The 14,082-nt window shown below is 43.6% G+C and overlaps 1 protein-coding gene across 6 annotated transcripts in view; it reads left to right on the top strand.

The window, feature by feature from the left end:
- Positions 1 to 14,082, top strand: part of slc12a5a (solute carrier family 12 member 5a) — a 157,503-nt gene that overhangs the window by 135,879 nt on the left and 7,542 nt on the right. For 3 of the 6 annotated variants that reach the window (XM_084348355.1, XM_084348356.1, XM_084348359.1), the window contains 19 exons: positions 552 to 799; positions 1,766 to 1,977; positions 3,261 to 3,428; positions 3,614 to 3,712; positions 5,060 to 5,117; positions 5,259 to 5,433; positions 5,562 to 5,680; positions 5,971 to 6,069; positions 6,175 to 6,294; positions 8,284 to 8,388; positions 8,732 to 8,900; positions 9,359 to 9,554; positions 10,084 to 10,253; positions 10,429 to 10,560; positions 10,789 to 10,896; positions 11,378 to 11,503; positions 13,046 to 13,278; positions 13,525 to 13,539; positions 13,772 to 13,905. In XM_084348355.1, the coding sequence (XP_084204481.1) occupies positions 552 to 799; positions 1,766 to 1,977; positions 3,261 to 3,428; positions 3,614 to 3,712; positions 5,060 to 5,117; positions 5,259 to 5,433; positions 5,562 to 5,680; positions 5,971 to 6,069; positions 6,175 to 6,294; positions 8,284 to 8,388; positions 8,732 to 8,900; positions 9,359 to 9,554; positions 10,084 to 10,253; positions 10,429 to 10,560; positions 10,789 to 10,896; positions 11,378 to 11,503; positions 13,046 to 13,278; positions 13,525 to 13,539; positions 13,772 to 13,905 (2,686 nt within the window). The remainder of the gene's footprint in view (positions 1 to 551; positions 800 to 1,765; positions 1,978 to 3,260; positions 3,429 to 3,613; positions 3,713 to 5,059; positions 5,118 to 5,258; positions 5,434 to 5,561; positions 5,681 to 5,970; positions 6,070 to 6,174; positions 6,295 to 8,283; positions 8,389 to 8,731; positions 8,901 to 9,358; positions 9,555 to 10,083; positions 10,254 to 10,428; positions 10,561 to 10,788; positions 10,897 to 11,377; positions 11,504 to 13,045; positions 13,279 to 13,524; positions 13,540 to 13,771; positions 13,906 to 14,082) is intronic. The other 3 variants (XM_084348358.1, XM_084348360.1, XM_084348357.1) reach the window with 2 other exon arrangements.

Here is a 14,082-nt window from a genome sequence, read left to right as displayed (position 1 = left end):
GGGGTTTACCGTTTTATATATGATGGGACTATTCTTAGATTGACCCGTAGTAAAAGTGTAATAATGGCAGTTAATTTCGAATACTAATACCATGCTCGAGTTCTTTAATTAAGCTGAATTAAAATAGCAGAGCAGAATTGTGTGTGCTGCTTCGAGCTCCAGTAGAGGTCTGTTAATGTGAGCATCACATGTTTTCACACTTCACAGAGTTGTCCTCCTCACTCACCTCATGCTTTTCTCACCTCTCTTTTATTATATTTCGCCTTTTTTTTTTTTTTTCTTTAGCCACGGTGAAATTTATTAAATTCAGCAGTAAACAATGAGCTAGAGGAGCAAGCTTGTGACCTGAAATCTGCCAGTTTAAATCCCCAGACAGGCCGGGGAAAAGTGAGGAGGGAAAGTGGATGAGTAACACTCCCTGAACAACTACCGCTAAGATGCCCTTGAGCTACACTGAGATTGTATAGAACTTTGTATGAGAAAAATACAGCTGTGCTTTGCCGGGATGTATACAGGGGAAAACAAATAATAACATAACCTCTCTCCCTCAGATCTACATAGCGCCCCAAGCGGCCATCTTTCCCCTGGAGGGCCTGGAGGGTGCCGAGGCAGAGGCCGCTCTGCTGAACAACATGCGTGTGTACGGCACCATCCTATTGACCTCCATGGCCACTGTGGTCTTTGTCGGCGTCAAGTACGTCAACAAGCTGGCCCTGGTGTTCCTGGCCTGCGTCATCCTCTCCATCCTGGCCGTCTACGCCGGGGTCATCAAGACCGCCGTGGACCCTCCCGTATTCCCGTGAGTGTCCACATAATATAAACTTTCTTTGTTACTCTGCAATTCTCTGGTTAATCCATCAAGTGTATGAACTATACTGCAAACTGGAGTCTCTGTTAACACTGACAAACGGGAAGATCCACGTTATATACGCTCGTCTTCTCTATGAAACGTCTGAATCCTCACTGCGCTGCATTTTTATAAACTTTGGGGCTGTTTATCAATGGCATTTAAATGCATCTTTGGTGATCTGATCACAAGTGGACAGCTCTGTCCTTCATTTCACAGCTGGCTTTATGCGACTGGACATGAGTCTCGAGTGACCACTTGTTATCCCGGCCTTCCAAATTAAACATGAATGTCGCGCGCCATTTTCATTGACGTCGTTCTATAGATCGACCTCTCAGCACCCCAAACGGTGACTGACTCCCAGCACCCCTGGTCCAACAGAATATAAGATTAGCCACAACACACATCCACAGGCAGGCAGAGAAACACACCTGGGCACATACAATTCACACCTGATGCAGGAACACAAGCACACAATTCTTCTCCCCCATGTGCCAATGATATTACAGAACTGAGCAACTAAAGTACTGATTTATGATGAACCAACAGTTATAAACCCTAGAGGTCTACTTTTCAGCCCCCTTTTGCACATTTTCAATCCAGACGTCTAGACCTGTTTTGACCTGCAAAAATCACTAAATCAATGCTTCCTGGAGAGATGTTGTTGAGGCAAAAGTTTAAAACAAGCTGTATTCTTTGACTGAGTGCTCTAGTGTTTACTTTTTGTTTATCTACTTATTTACTATTTACATTTGCAGGGCCGCTGTAGTGCTGAATGGAGTCAAATCAAATTGCAAGCAGTGACATTTTGTGATTGAATATATTGGATCATAACTAAAGAAGTCAAAACACCAAACACACACAGATACAGTTACACTCCACAACCACGCTTACATTTTGTGCTTTTCTTCTCTCCAGAGTGTGCATCTTGGGCAACCGTACCTTGGTGTGGAAGACGTTTGACGTGTGTGCCAAGACTGTTGAAACGGCTAACGGGACAGTCACCACCCAGCTGTGGCGCATGTTTTGTGACTCACCGCTCCTCAACGCAACCTGCGACAAGTTCTTCTCAGCCAACAATGTGACTGAGATCCAGGGCATCCCAGGGGTCACCAGTGGGATCTTGGCAGGTTGGTTCATCCAGACATACACACATACATGTACAGTACACGTATAACTATCTGTCTTTTGTCTTTAAACATTTACTGGTGGAGTTAGCATTATCTCCTGAAATGGAAAAAATAGCTTTGTTAAACTGCACTGTTGTGCAAAGGTGGTCTTAAAACAGATTGTGGAAGTAGACAAGTCGCCGTTACTGCGGCAGCATCTCCCTACAATATGCACACATTTAAATGCAAGCTGTCTTTAGACTAGCCTAGCGAGTCCGTCACAATCAAATGCAGCTCTTGGTTGATTATGCTTCATCACTTGAAATATGTCAGATTGTCAGGTTGTATCTCTGTTTACCATTATCTGCTCCGGCTACTGTGGTAACCAATGTCTAATATGTCAAAGCTGGATAGAGTTAAGATGTCACCTTTCATATGAGGTACCTTCGTCAGTAACTGGAGGCCACTTCCTAATGTTGTCAGTTCAACTAACCATGCAGACACTGAGTAACTGCATTTTTTCACTGCTTTAATGGCGTCAACGCCAGATGCGGTACACACAAATTGCCCACCAGATTCATCTATTACATGTCCCTGATATACTGTGTTCTGATCACATACATTTGAATACTAGAGGCACTGAACTGGATCAGAATGATGTATTATGCTATACAAAGAAGCTTCATGTGATGTGAATAGTTTCCATTATGCATCGTCACATTTGATCTTTTCTCGACTGGAAAACAAATTCTAGCCTCTCACTCTCACAATGCTGCTGAACCTCTTGTTTGTGGGGCTTTCATAGATTGTATGAAATGACAACGTTTCAACAAGTCAAAGCAGAAGAAAGTAACAGATGCTGACTGTAACAGCCCTTCGGCAACAGACAGCCCAGAGCCAGCCTAACCTTGTTTCTCTCTAGCAGTTATTACAGGGCTAACTCTGAGCCTTTTGTTGAGGATCCACATTTGAAAATCCCTGATTATATAGTGCCTAAAAAAAGTATTCACACCTCTTGAAAATGTTCATGTTTTATTGACTCAAAGTCGGTGAAAGGACCCTCGAACATCAAAGTAATCAATGTCTTCTAAAACCAGGGCTGCAGTTTAATTATAACTGGTTTAGCCAGTTATAATTCTATTAAATGGAGTGACTACTTGTGCAAATATGTGTTTTGTATTTTATAACTGTTATTAGTTTATATCTCTGTGTAGAGATCTGCAGTCTGGGATGAGAGCATGTTTGTGTCCTGTTTAACATGCAACATTCACCCAATTCTCCCCTTCGTCACTGTCGCCCCACAGAGAACCTGTTTGGGACCTACTATGAGAAAGGGGATCTGATTGCCAGAACTAACATGGAGTCTGTGGTAGACCCTGACGACCCTCTGACCAGCGCAAACCGCTACGTGTTGGCCGACATCACCAGCTTCTTCACGCTGCTGGTCGGCATCTACTTCCCCTCTGTGACAGGTGAAAACCTTTGTTTTTTTCTCAGCTGGTGTGTGATTACTGTGATTTTTATTCATCTAACATTTATATTGTTAGCACTCAGAAGGCACAGACTCAGTGCTCTCCATGTAAAGGAAGCGATTGATTTTGTGTTTGTGTAAATCTCCATGACCTTGATCACGTCTGCTGCTCGACTATCTGTTCAGGGATCATGGCTGGCTCCAACCGCTCTGGAGACCTGCGTGACGCCCAGAAGTCAATCCCCATCGGAACCATTGCAGCCATCACCACCACCTCCACTGTCTGTATCCTCTTACTACTGCCCCCTGCAGGATATTCAGGGCCACTGCACAGACTAATTGCAAAATAAAATGTTTTATTTTCCACACAATTTCAAGTAAGTTTAAAATGTTTGAAAGCCAGAAGTGAGTCAAATATAAAAACCTGATCAGCCAGGAGAGGACACTATAACTTAGATCTACTTCACAGGATTTTTTTATGTCACACAAATCCTCATTACGACCTTTTTTACGAGGCATCTCTAGTCAGTCATCCACTCAAGTTGTATTTTAATCTCAGTGATGATATGTGACACCACTGGTCCAAAGTTGACAGGACTTGAAGGGATGATGCTCTGTGGTGCTTTGCTCCGCTGCAACAAAAACACACTGATTGGCCTGCAGGGAGCACGATAATTAAAGGTCAGTGTTTTCAACTGAGAAAGGCCATTACTGCTACAATACCAGTCTGATTCTGATGAGGGGCATCGCATTGTGTGTCAGACCGGCGCCTCTTTTAATTGTCCTCTCGATATAGTTGAAATGAGGGCACGTCCTCAATGATCCCTCAAAATTCAAAGGCTGAATGAAGGTATAATTTATGGGAAATGAGGCTGACTCTCTTTTGTTGAATCACGGTGGCATGGCAACTGAATCCGTTTGGTGCCACTCGGTCGACGTGAGCCTTTTCTTTTTCAGAGAATCTTCAGACATGTTTTTTTGAATTTCTTCCAATGTGAAAATATTAAACTAATTTAAAGATGCTAGCATTATTTATTATGTAAAACAAAAGATTAATGAGTATAAAAAAACGCATGTTGTGGTTTGGAAACATCTGATTTGTCGAAGTTGTTTAATGCTGCTGGACTGTGGTTTTCTTTGCGTTTGACTCGTGTCGGCTTCCCCGCGACAGTCCAAAGGATGTGATTTTATTCAGTGCTTCTCGGATGGAGTCAGCAAGCAAAAACAAACGACCGGCTTCCGGCGCAACGCTGAAGTTCCACAGAGCCCCTTTAAATGTCTTCCATGTATCTCCGAGTAATCAGCTCAGGGTCTAAACAAATGTGATTAGGACGTCTAATCGCATCATTTGGCTGCCTATGCAATCACGAGTTAATAAAGCAGAGGGATATTACTTACAATGTCACTGATCTCTGAGATATTATCCTAAACAAAATCGATTGATGTCAAATGTGGTCATGTAATCAATAAGTTTATCTTAAAAGGGAGAGGTTTATGAAGTCCTGTCAGTCCCTAAACAGGTCTCATCGAAGGAACAGCCATGCCCGCAAATATTTTCATAGAGCTTTCATTTTAAGAACACGATGCCTGTTTTATGAAATACCTTTACTTTCCTGATCTGTAACTGCTCAGACATGTCCAGTGTGTTTCTGTTTGGTGCCTGCATCGAGGGTGTGGTCCTCAGGGACAAGTAAGTCCATCCTTGTTCACTGAAACAAACTCTGTAGTTAAAACTGATTAGTCTTTTAATAATATGTAATATATAATGCAATACAATACTCAGGATTCATGTGTTCTGAAGTGGTAAGCAACCTTTTCCCATCTCCTTAAGGTTCGGAGAGGGAGTCCACGGGAACTTGGTGATCGGCACGTTGGCTTGGCCGTCACCGTGGGTGATTGTGATTGGCTCCTTCTTCTCCACCTGCGGGGCGGGGCTTCAGAGTCTGACAGGAGCTCCTCGTCTCATGCAGGCCATCGCCAAGGACGGCATCGTGCCCGCCCTTCGGGTCAGTCCGTCTGCTTGTTCACACTCATAATGTTCCCTTCCTTTCTAATGATTTTACATACTGGGTGCAAAGAAGCACTCGCTCTTAAAAAGCGGCGGTGTTAAAATGTTTCCGTGTCGTCTCTGCAGATCTTTGGCCATGGAAAGGCCAACGGAGAGCCCACATGGTCCCTCCTGCTGACAGCTTGTATCTGCGAGAGCGGCATCCTTATCGCTTCCCTCGATGCAGTGGCTCCCATCCTCTCCATGTGAGAACTGCAACAAACTCTCTAAATCACTGCCATTTTTCAAGAACCAACAGTGGGAGATTTCAGAGCAGCCAGTCCCCTGCTATTCCTTAAACGAAGCAAAATGCCAAATTTTATGGGCTGAGGATTTAGCTCATCACACAAAAGGGCAGACCGCTTTCCTGCTTTGTAATACCGTGTATAAATACCAATGAATGTGACAGATATTAAGACAATGAACTCCTTGGCTTGCATTCAGGCTGAAATTACTATCTCAAAGTCTAAACTGAGTTTCTGTGTGTGTCCTGCAGGTTTTTCCTGATGTGCTACATGTTTGTGAACTTGGCCTGCGCTCTGCAGACGCTGCTGAGAACCCCAAACTGGAGACCTCGCTTCAAGTTCTACCACTGGTCAGTTCAGCAGCAACTGAGTGAAAAAGCAGCTTTTCAAAATAAATGAGTCTCTGTGGGCCTCTCTCTGACTGCCTGTGTTTATCTTTTCATCCATCTCCACAGGACTCTGTCCTTCCTGGGGATGAGCTTGTGTCTCACCCTCATGTTCCTCTGCTCCTGGTACTACGCCATCGTCGCCATGGTGATTGCCGGCTCTATCTACAAGTATATCGAGTTCGCAGGGTGAGTGGAGCGCAACCCCAGGAGAGATTCACTGTCTGCCTTTGGCTTTTGCTTTGTGTGTGTGTGTGTGTGTGTGTGTGGGTGGGTGTGAAAGAGAGAGCACGTCTCTACTGTCTTTACGTTATTATTTTTTTTAATTATTTTTTTTAATTCACACCATAAATCTTTTTTTGTTCAGGGGCTTAAACAGAAAATTGACATTTATTGTTTTATTCATGTGGGTGAATAAAACAATAAAGTGATTTTACAGCATACCATTTATACTTGAGGAAATATGCAGATACCACGTGTTAGACATAACATCCTCCTTGTAATCATGGTGGATTATGAGACAACGAGCTAATGGGCACAACATCCCCCACCCCTCCCACCTACCCTTACAACAAATAAGTTTATTCAAGTGTGCTATCAGTACACTGAAATAAGAGAGTATACTTTCAGTTTACTTTTTATGTGCCTATCAAAGATATACTTAAGTTATACCCATGCAGATTTATTTATACTGACAAGTATTCAGAAAAGTCTATCTGGCTTATACTTGTATTTAATATTTAAGTATTCTTGCCTTATAAAGAAAGTTTCTAACCCTGAACTGTCCTGGTTTTATTCATGTATGTTATAATAAGTCGTCGTTGTTATGTTTTATTTTGACATCCAATCCAATATTTGTTTGAAGATTTTGATTTCTATAAATACGTTCTTAATCCTGAATATGTCATCCAAATTTTTATCTGTGTAGTCAATTGCCAATGTATATATGAGTTAACTTCAAGTCAGCTTAAACTACAGTTAAAGGTACATTTCAAAATAATACCTGTATTGTCATCTGGTAGTATACTTTAAAGTACAAAAAGTATAAGCTGTGTACTACTGTTACACCGAAAGAAGACTTACAGTACACTTAAAATAAAATAAACTTGTGGACCTGTATCACACAACTAATAAGTAATTATTTACTTGCAGTATACTTTCATAAACTACAAAGTTGGCTAGAAGTATATAACCATTAGTATAATACACAGTATAGTTGCCGTATACTCTGTGCAACAATGGGCCAAATTAGTCCCAAGAAGTAGTGAAATAGAACAATTGCAAGTATACTACTAGTACATTGATATTAGTGTACTCACTACACAAAATAGACTTGGGTAATATACTTTAATGGCACTTAAGTTTACTTGATAAAATGAACTTGAAGTATATTTCTTTTTGTCACCGACTAAACACAAAACTACTGCAAACGAAGTGGCCACGTTGTCATTTTGCACCTTTTTAGGTTACGCTGTTTAATAACTACAGCCACGTTGTTTATAATCGTGTTGCATGTCTTTCAAGGATATTTGCAGGTGAAGCAGAACACTAAGCTGCGGCTGTTGTTTAGAAATTACAGCTGTGTCTCTTTGTTGTTGTTTAATATCTCTTTAAATGACGTTATGCAGATGAACCAGAACTCTCAGCTCAGAAAATACACCTGAGCTTCACACTCGCTGAGTTCACACTGGAGAGGCTTTATTGTTCAAAATAAAATAGCTTCACTATTTTTACTGTCTTGAATTGAAATGGTACCTTGACCTCGGTAGGCTGAAATATGATGGAAAAAATAAACGACAAAAACTCATTTTGGATTTGATTTAGTTCATAGATGCTCATTATTAAAAGACTGATCAGTCAGGGGCATTCTGAGCTTTTTGGCCCCTGGTAGATCCGTGCAGTAATCCATCCATGCTCATAATGGAGTGGCACGGAGCCGTCCACACTGAGTGCTTAAGTGCAGTGATTCCCTGTGGTGAGTGACATCATGTTGACTTGACATTTACCAGCGATGCCGAATCCTTAAACACATTGCGTCAAGTCAATCTGTCAGCCAAAAGTAGATTTTTTTCAGTGTGTTGACTGTATCACTGTCACTTTAGAAATTTAGATGAAGCTGCAAAACTATTGTTTATGTTTTGACTGATAAATGTCGCCCATTGCTTGTCCGTGTCACAGTGCGGAGAAAGAGTGGGGCGACGGGATACGAGGTCTGTCTCTGAGCGCGGCACGTTACGCCCTCATGCGGCTGGAGGAAGGTCCCCCACACACCAAGAACTGGAGGTACGACACATAATCACAACGTCACACGTTGTATTGTTTTATCGTGGTTGTAATTAACATAGTAATTAACAACATGTCTGTACATGTTGAGCCATTGTTTGCGTTAATGTGATTCTCCTCATCACAGCTGTCAGACAACAAGTGTTGGATTCACATTAACACGTCAACCTGTCGCGCTGTTTTTTCTTGTCTCTTTTTCCCAACTAGGACTGTAACTTGGCCCGCTCTGACATTTCTATCCTCACGACTTTATTTAATTTTTCACCGCTCTGCCTGCTCTGCATTCGATCTCCTCGACTTTTTTCTGCCTTGTGTTTTCACTTTCTCTCCCTTCTCTCTTCAGGCCCCAGTTGCTGGTGCTGGTTAGCACAGACGCAGAGCAGAACGTGGAGCAGCCTCGTCTGCTCTCTCTGACCAACCAGCTGAAGGCAGGCAAAGGTCTGACCATCGTTGGAACAGCTCTAGAGGGCACCTACCTGAAGAACTACGAACAGACCCAGCGTGCAGAGCAGGTAGGACGCCTCAAGAAAAGAAAGCTCTCACAAATTCTGTTCTTCTGTTTATTAAATTGAACTGACATGAAACTGTGACTTGCTGGCTGGCACAGAGTTATACTAACAGAAAAAACAATACTGACTGGAAATCTGTTTCAATTCATGTCGGACAAACATTTATCCACAGGTTTCTTAATATATGCACCACGTGCATGCACCTCCTCAACACTGACATAGTGTCAAATTAGACTAACTTGAGTGCCAATGCAGTTAATCCCAAAATAATTCTGTTGATTTGGTCTTTCCAGACATTCACAAATCAAAGCCAGTGCAAAATGCCTCGGCACAAGATTGCAACAACATTCACATAGATGTCTCATTACCATGCTTTGTCATATGGCCAGAGGCTAGCACTTAGCTAACCTTTCGCTTGTTCTCTGCACCTTGGTAACAGTCATCCTGTCTTGCCTTTCTAGGCGCTCCGTAAACTAATGGAGACTGAGAAGGTGAAGGGCTTCTGTCAAGCGACCGTCTCGTCGAACCTGCGTGATGCCACCTCCCACCTCCTCCAGGCCAGCGGGCTGGGAGGCCTGAAACATAACGCTGTGCTGGTATCTTGGCCACGCAACTGGAAGCAGGGAGACGAACACCAGACCTGGAGGAACTTTGTTGGTGGGTCAATGGGAAAGAAAATTAACCAATAATCCATTCGAAAAGGCTGAAATCCAAAATCTTTGGTTATGCCTTAGGCGGGTTTTAGGGTGGTGTGTTGAACCAAAATCTGCAGATTTCATGTTCTGTTTATGTCCAGCATCTGAGCTGCTAAAGTATCTTAGTGAGACTTCCTACCAGCTCCAGCTTTGAGACACTCATCCTGCTACTTAACCTCTGTTGAGGGGAAAGTGAGAATAAAATCTCCCTAATAATAAGAATACAGCAGAAAAGAAACAAAGGAATATTTCATGGACAGCAGAATTATTCATGTCAAAAGATGAAGTGACAAACTGCCACAAACATATAGTATAATCAAAGCTAATAAATGTCAAAGTCTGCCATTGAGGTCCACCGCAGACAGCTAGCTACAACAAGAAAGCCAAAACAAGTTAAAAAAAAACAATAAAAATGTGAATAAATCCTGTGACAATAGTTTGTAGCAGTAGAACGACTAACACCTTTGCCTCTCTGTGTGTCTGTTCTGCAGAGTTGGTCAGAGAAACCACCGCTGCTCACCTGGCTCTGCTCGTCCCGAAGAACATCGCTGCCTTCCCGTCCAATGGAGAGCGCTTCACCGAGGGCCACATTGACGTGTGGTGGATCGTCCACGATGGAGGCATGCTGATGCTGCTGCCCTTCCTTCTCCGCCAGCACAAGGTACTGTACAGCAAGAGTTCATACACAATCTATGTCATATTCTATCACTCTTTCATAATATTGTCTACTTTATTAAATTCATTGTGCAGTTTGAATGCTCCGGTACTGGTTCTGGTACAGGAAGGTTTAACAATGAAAATCACATCGTATCAAATGTGTTGTTTGTGCTGCTCAGGTTTGGAGGAAGTGCAAGATGCGCATCTTCACCGTGGCCCAGATGGACGACAACAGCATCCAGATGAAGAAGGACCTGACCACATTCCTCTATCACCTCCGTATTGATGCCATGGTGGAAGTTGTAGAAATGGTGAGTTTGAATATCTGTAACCACTTCGATCTCAGTGGCACTCCTGGGCAAAAAAAACAGGACAAACCTGCTGATTGGGGAGATGGACAGCATGAAATACAGAGTGTGTTAAGACATCAGTAGGCTTCAACCCAAGTGCTTGTAGGGCTGATGAACAGAGTCTGAAAAACCCTATGTTGGTGAATAAATGTGGAAAGAATAATCAACTGTCCGTTTCTTTCGTCTTAGCACGACAGCGACATCTCAGCCTACACTTACGAGAAGACCCTGGTGATGGAGCAACGGTCGCAGATGCTGAAACAGATCAACCTGACCAAGACCGAGCGCGAGAGAGAGGTAAGAAAGTTTTGTTGTTTTGGAAAAGATGGGCACATAAACATGACATGACTTGACGGGCCAACTTAGCATGGCTTGGCATGATTTGACTTGACTTGACTGACCATGACACATAAGCCCCTCCGGACAAAAAGCATGTGTACGGTTGCAGCGGAGCAGTGGGGCAGCATATTTACCCTTTCTATCAGTGTGGACCACAAACACAGCAGCAACTGCTTTGCTTTTGTGCGCGATGGTGTTTTGACAACTGTGGAAAATAAAAGATATTGATCGCAGTGTTTTACTATTATTACCTCCTTCACACTCTTCGTTGAACTTTGAGATTGCCTGGTTCTGCAGGTCAATATATTTTATTGTGCAGTGGAATTATCCTCACTTTGGCTTGCGGTAAATAAATGTCTCGTAAAAACACATCCTTGTCTGTTTCTAAAAAACGTCTCCTCTCGTATGACTCAGTCCTTCCTTTACTGTATCCTTACAGATCCAGAGTATCACCGATTCATCCCGAGGGTCTATCCGCCGTAAGAACCCGGCCGCTGTGACCACCCAGCTGAGTGTGACAGAGGACCCGCCAGCAGCCAGCAAGGAGGAGAAGCCCGAGGAAGAGGTAGAGTGCAGTTACCTCAGTTTGAAGTCAGAGGTTCATTTTTATGCTCACCTGAAGGTGATTTAACACAGAGCGAGCAGGAAGGGAAAAAAGTGACAGATTGAGTGGTGAGATGAAATGTGATAAACAAACACTGTAGTCAAGGAGAATTAAGATCATCCGATTAATTCAAAAGGATAGTTCGACATTTTGGGAAATAATTGTAATCACTTTCTTGCCCTAGCAAAGGAGTTTATGTATCTCGGGGTCTTGTTCACAAGTGACGGGAAAATGAAGCGTGCGATGGTGGCGGTTAGGTGCAGCGTCAGCAGTATTGCAGGGTTAGGGTTGTGCTGGACCATCGTGGTGAAGAGGGAGCTAAGCTGGCAGTACCGGTTGATCTACCTTCCATCCCCCACCTACGGTCACGTGCTGTGGGTAGTGACTGAAAGAATGAGATTGCGGATACAAGCAGCCGAAATATGTTTTCTAAGGCTCAGCCTTTGAGATAGGGTAAGGAGCTTGGACATCCGGAGGAAGCTCGAAGAAGAGCCTCTGCTCCTTCGCGTGGAAAGGAGCCAGCTGAGGTGATTCAGGCATCTGATTAGAAGGCCTCTTGAGCGCCTCCCATTGGAGGTTTTCCAAGCACAACCAACTGGGAGGATACCCCAGGACAGACCAAGGACTCACTGGAGGATTATCCCATCCGGCCTGGGAATGCCCCAGAATCCCCCAGGAGGAGCTGGAAAGTGTTGCTGGGGAGAGGGAAGTCTAGGATACTGTGTTGAGTCATTCTGCCACCGCGATCCAACCCCGGCGAAGATCGATACCTTGTTAAATAAGGCTACAGCCAGCAGCCAGTTAGCTTAGCTAAACATAAATACTGGAAACAGAGGGAAAGAGCTAGCATGGCTCTGTCCCAAGATTACTAAAATCCGCCTTACAGTACCTTTAAAGCTAAGTAATCAAAAGGTCTATCTCGACTGTTATCTTGTTTCTGTAATATGTACCAAAATGGAAGTGTAAATGTTTATTAGTTAGTTATTTGTTGACTTTTTCTTAGCAGGACACAGTAACTTCCTAGTTAGCCTGTACAAGCTAACACTTTTACCTATTTCCACTCTCTGTGCTGACGTGCTGTCGGCTGTAGATTCATATTTCACTACAAACATGAGAGTGGCGTTAATCCTCCTTTTGTTTAAATCTCAGATAGAATGGGAATAAAAAGTATGTGTCCTAAAATGTTGAAATATTCCTATAATGCACTAGTGTTCATCAAAATAATTTGTTGAACTGATTGCATCTTGTGCTTCAACTGCAGGTTATTTTTAAGGTAATGTCATAAAGAGTCATTTTTCTTGCCTCGATCACAGCCCATGTTACTACAAAACAAAGCTCAACATAAAGCTCCTTAATAACACTTCTCTTTCCTCCCCGTCTGTCAAACACTGTGGCTCTCTGTGACTTGACCTGCATTCCTACATGTCCACATGTGACTCTTTCAACCTCCCATGTAATGTACATGTAAATCCACATCCGTCGTCTTTTCCTCTCGTCTCATAGTCAAAGTCGGCCTCTTCCCCTGTATCCCCCCCTGACCAGGTCCAGCTCATCCATGACAATACCACCCCAACCAGCCCCGCAACCCCCGCCACCCCGCTGACCCCCGGAGAGGGGGCTCAGAGCCCCGGGGAGCAGGTCCAGATGACCTGGACTGAGAAGTGCGACGGTGAGCCAGCCAAGCCGCCTGGCGCAGCCACACCAGAGGGCATCAAAGACATCTTCAACATGAAGCCGTGAGTGCTCTGAAATGCTCATTGAACCTTGGCCTGTTGTAAAGGTGACTTACCTTCTTGTTCCTGACAAAAAGAGCCTCAAGTCTCCAGAGTCTTTTTTTTCTGTACAATGTAGGGCCAAAAGAGGTCTGCCAGAGTGTTGTTTAAGGATTTATAAGGTTTTTTAACTTGGATTTAGGTTCACAGAAATGAACATTTGTAGCTTAGTTCTGATAATCATGTGCTTCTCTTCTTGCCATGCTGCAGTGAGTGGGAGAACCTGTAAGTATTGAAGTTCCTATAAACCTCCTTCAGTCCATTCACATCTCATACTGACCAATTCGGCCACATGAGCAGATGGAGATGAAATATTTGTGTGTGAATGAGCATCCGTCACCTCGACCAGCTTAGAGTCACCAAATGCTTCGCATCATGTTTTGAAATAGTGCATATCTACGCCTCCACCAGCGTGAAGCAGTTTGACCTCATTTCCTGCTGCTTTGTCTTCACTCAGGAACCAGTCCAACGTGCGACGTATGCACACAGCGCTCCGGCTGAATGAAGTCATCATCAAAAAGTCCTCAGAGGCCAAGCTTGTCCTCCTCAACATGCCCGGGCCGCCCAGGAACCGGACAGGTGACGAGAACTGTATCCTTCAACCAGACAGAAGTAGGTTCACTGAGAGAAGAGGTTAGAGACAGTGCTGCTGTCCCTCCAGAGCAGAAGTAAGTAAGAAGTACGTAACACGCTTCAGGAGCAGCTTCTAGATGGCTCCAATTCAGGGGGCTCAAAACAAATTAATATGAGCAAGGCTGGAGGCTTAAA

The sequence above is a fragment of the Pagrus pagrus genome, assembly GCF_965226575.1.
Source record: "Pagrus pagrus genome assembly, chromosome: 3".
Taxonomy (NCBI): Eukaryota; Metazoa; Chordata; class Actinopteri; order Spariformes; family Sparidae; genus Pagrus; species Pagrus pagrus.
The sequence above is the reverse complement of the archived record's forward strand: the minus strand, read 5'-3'. Positions and strand labels throughout refer to the sequence as shown.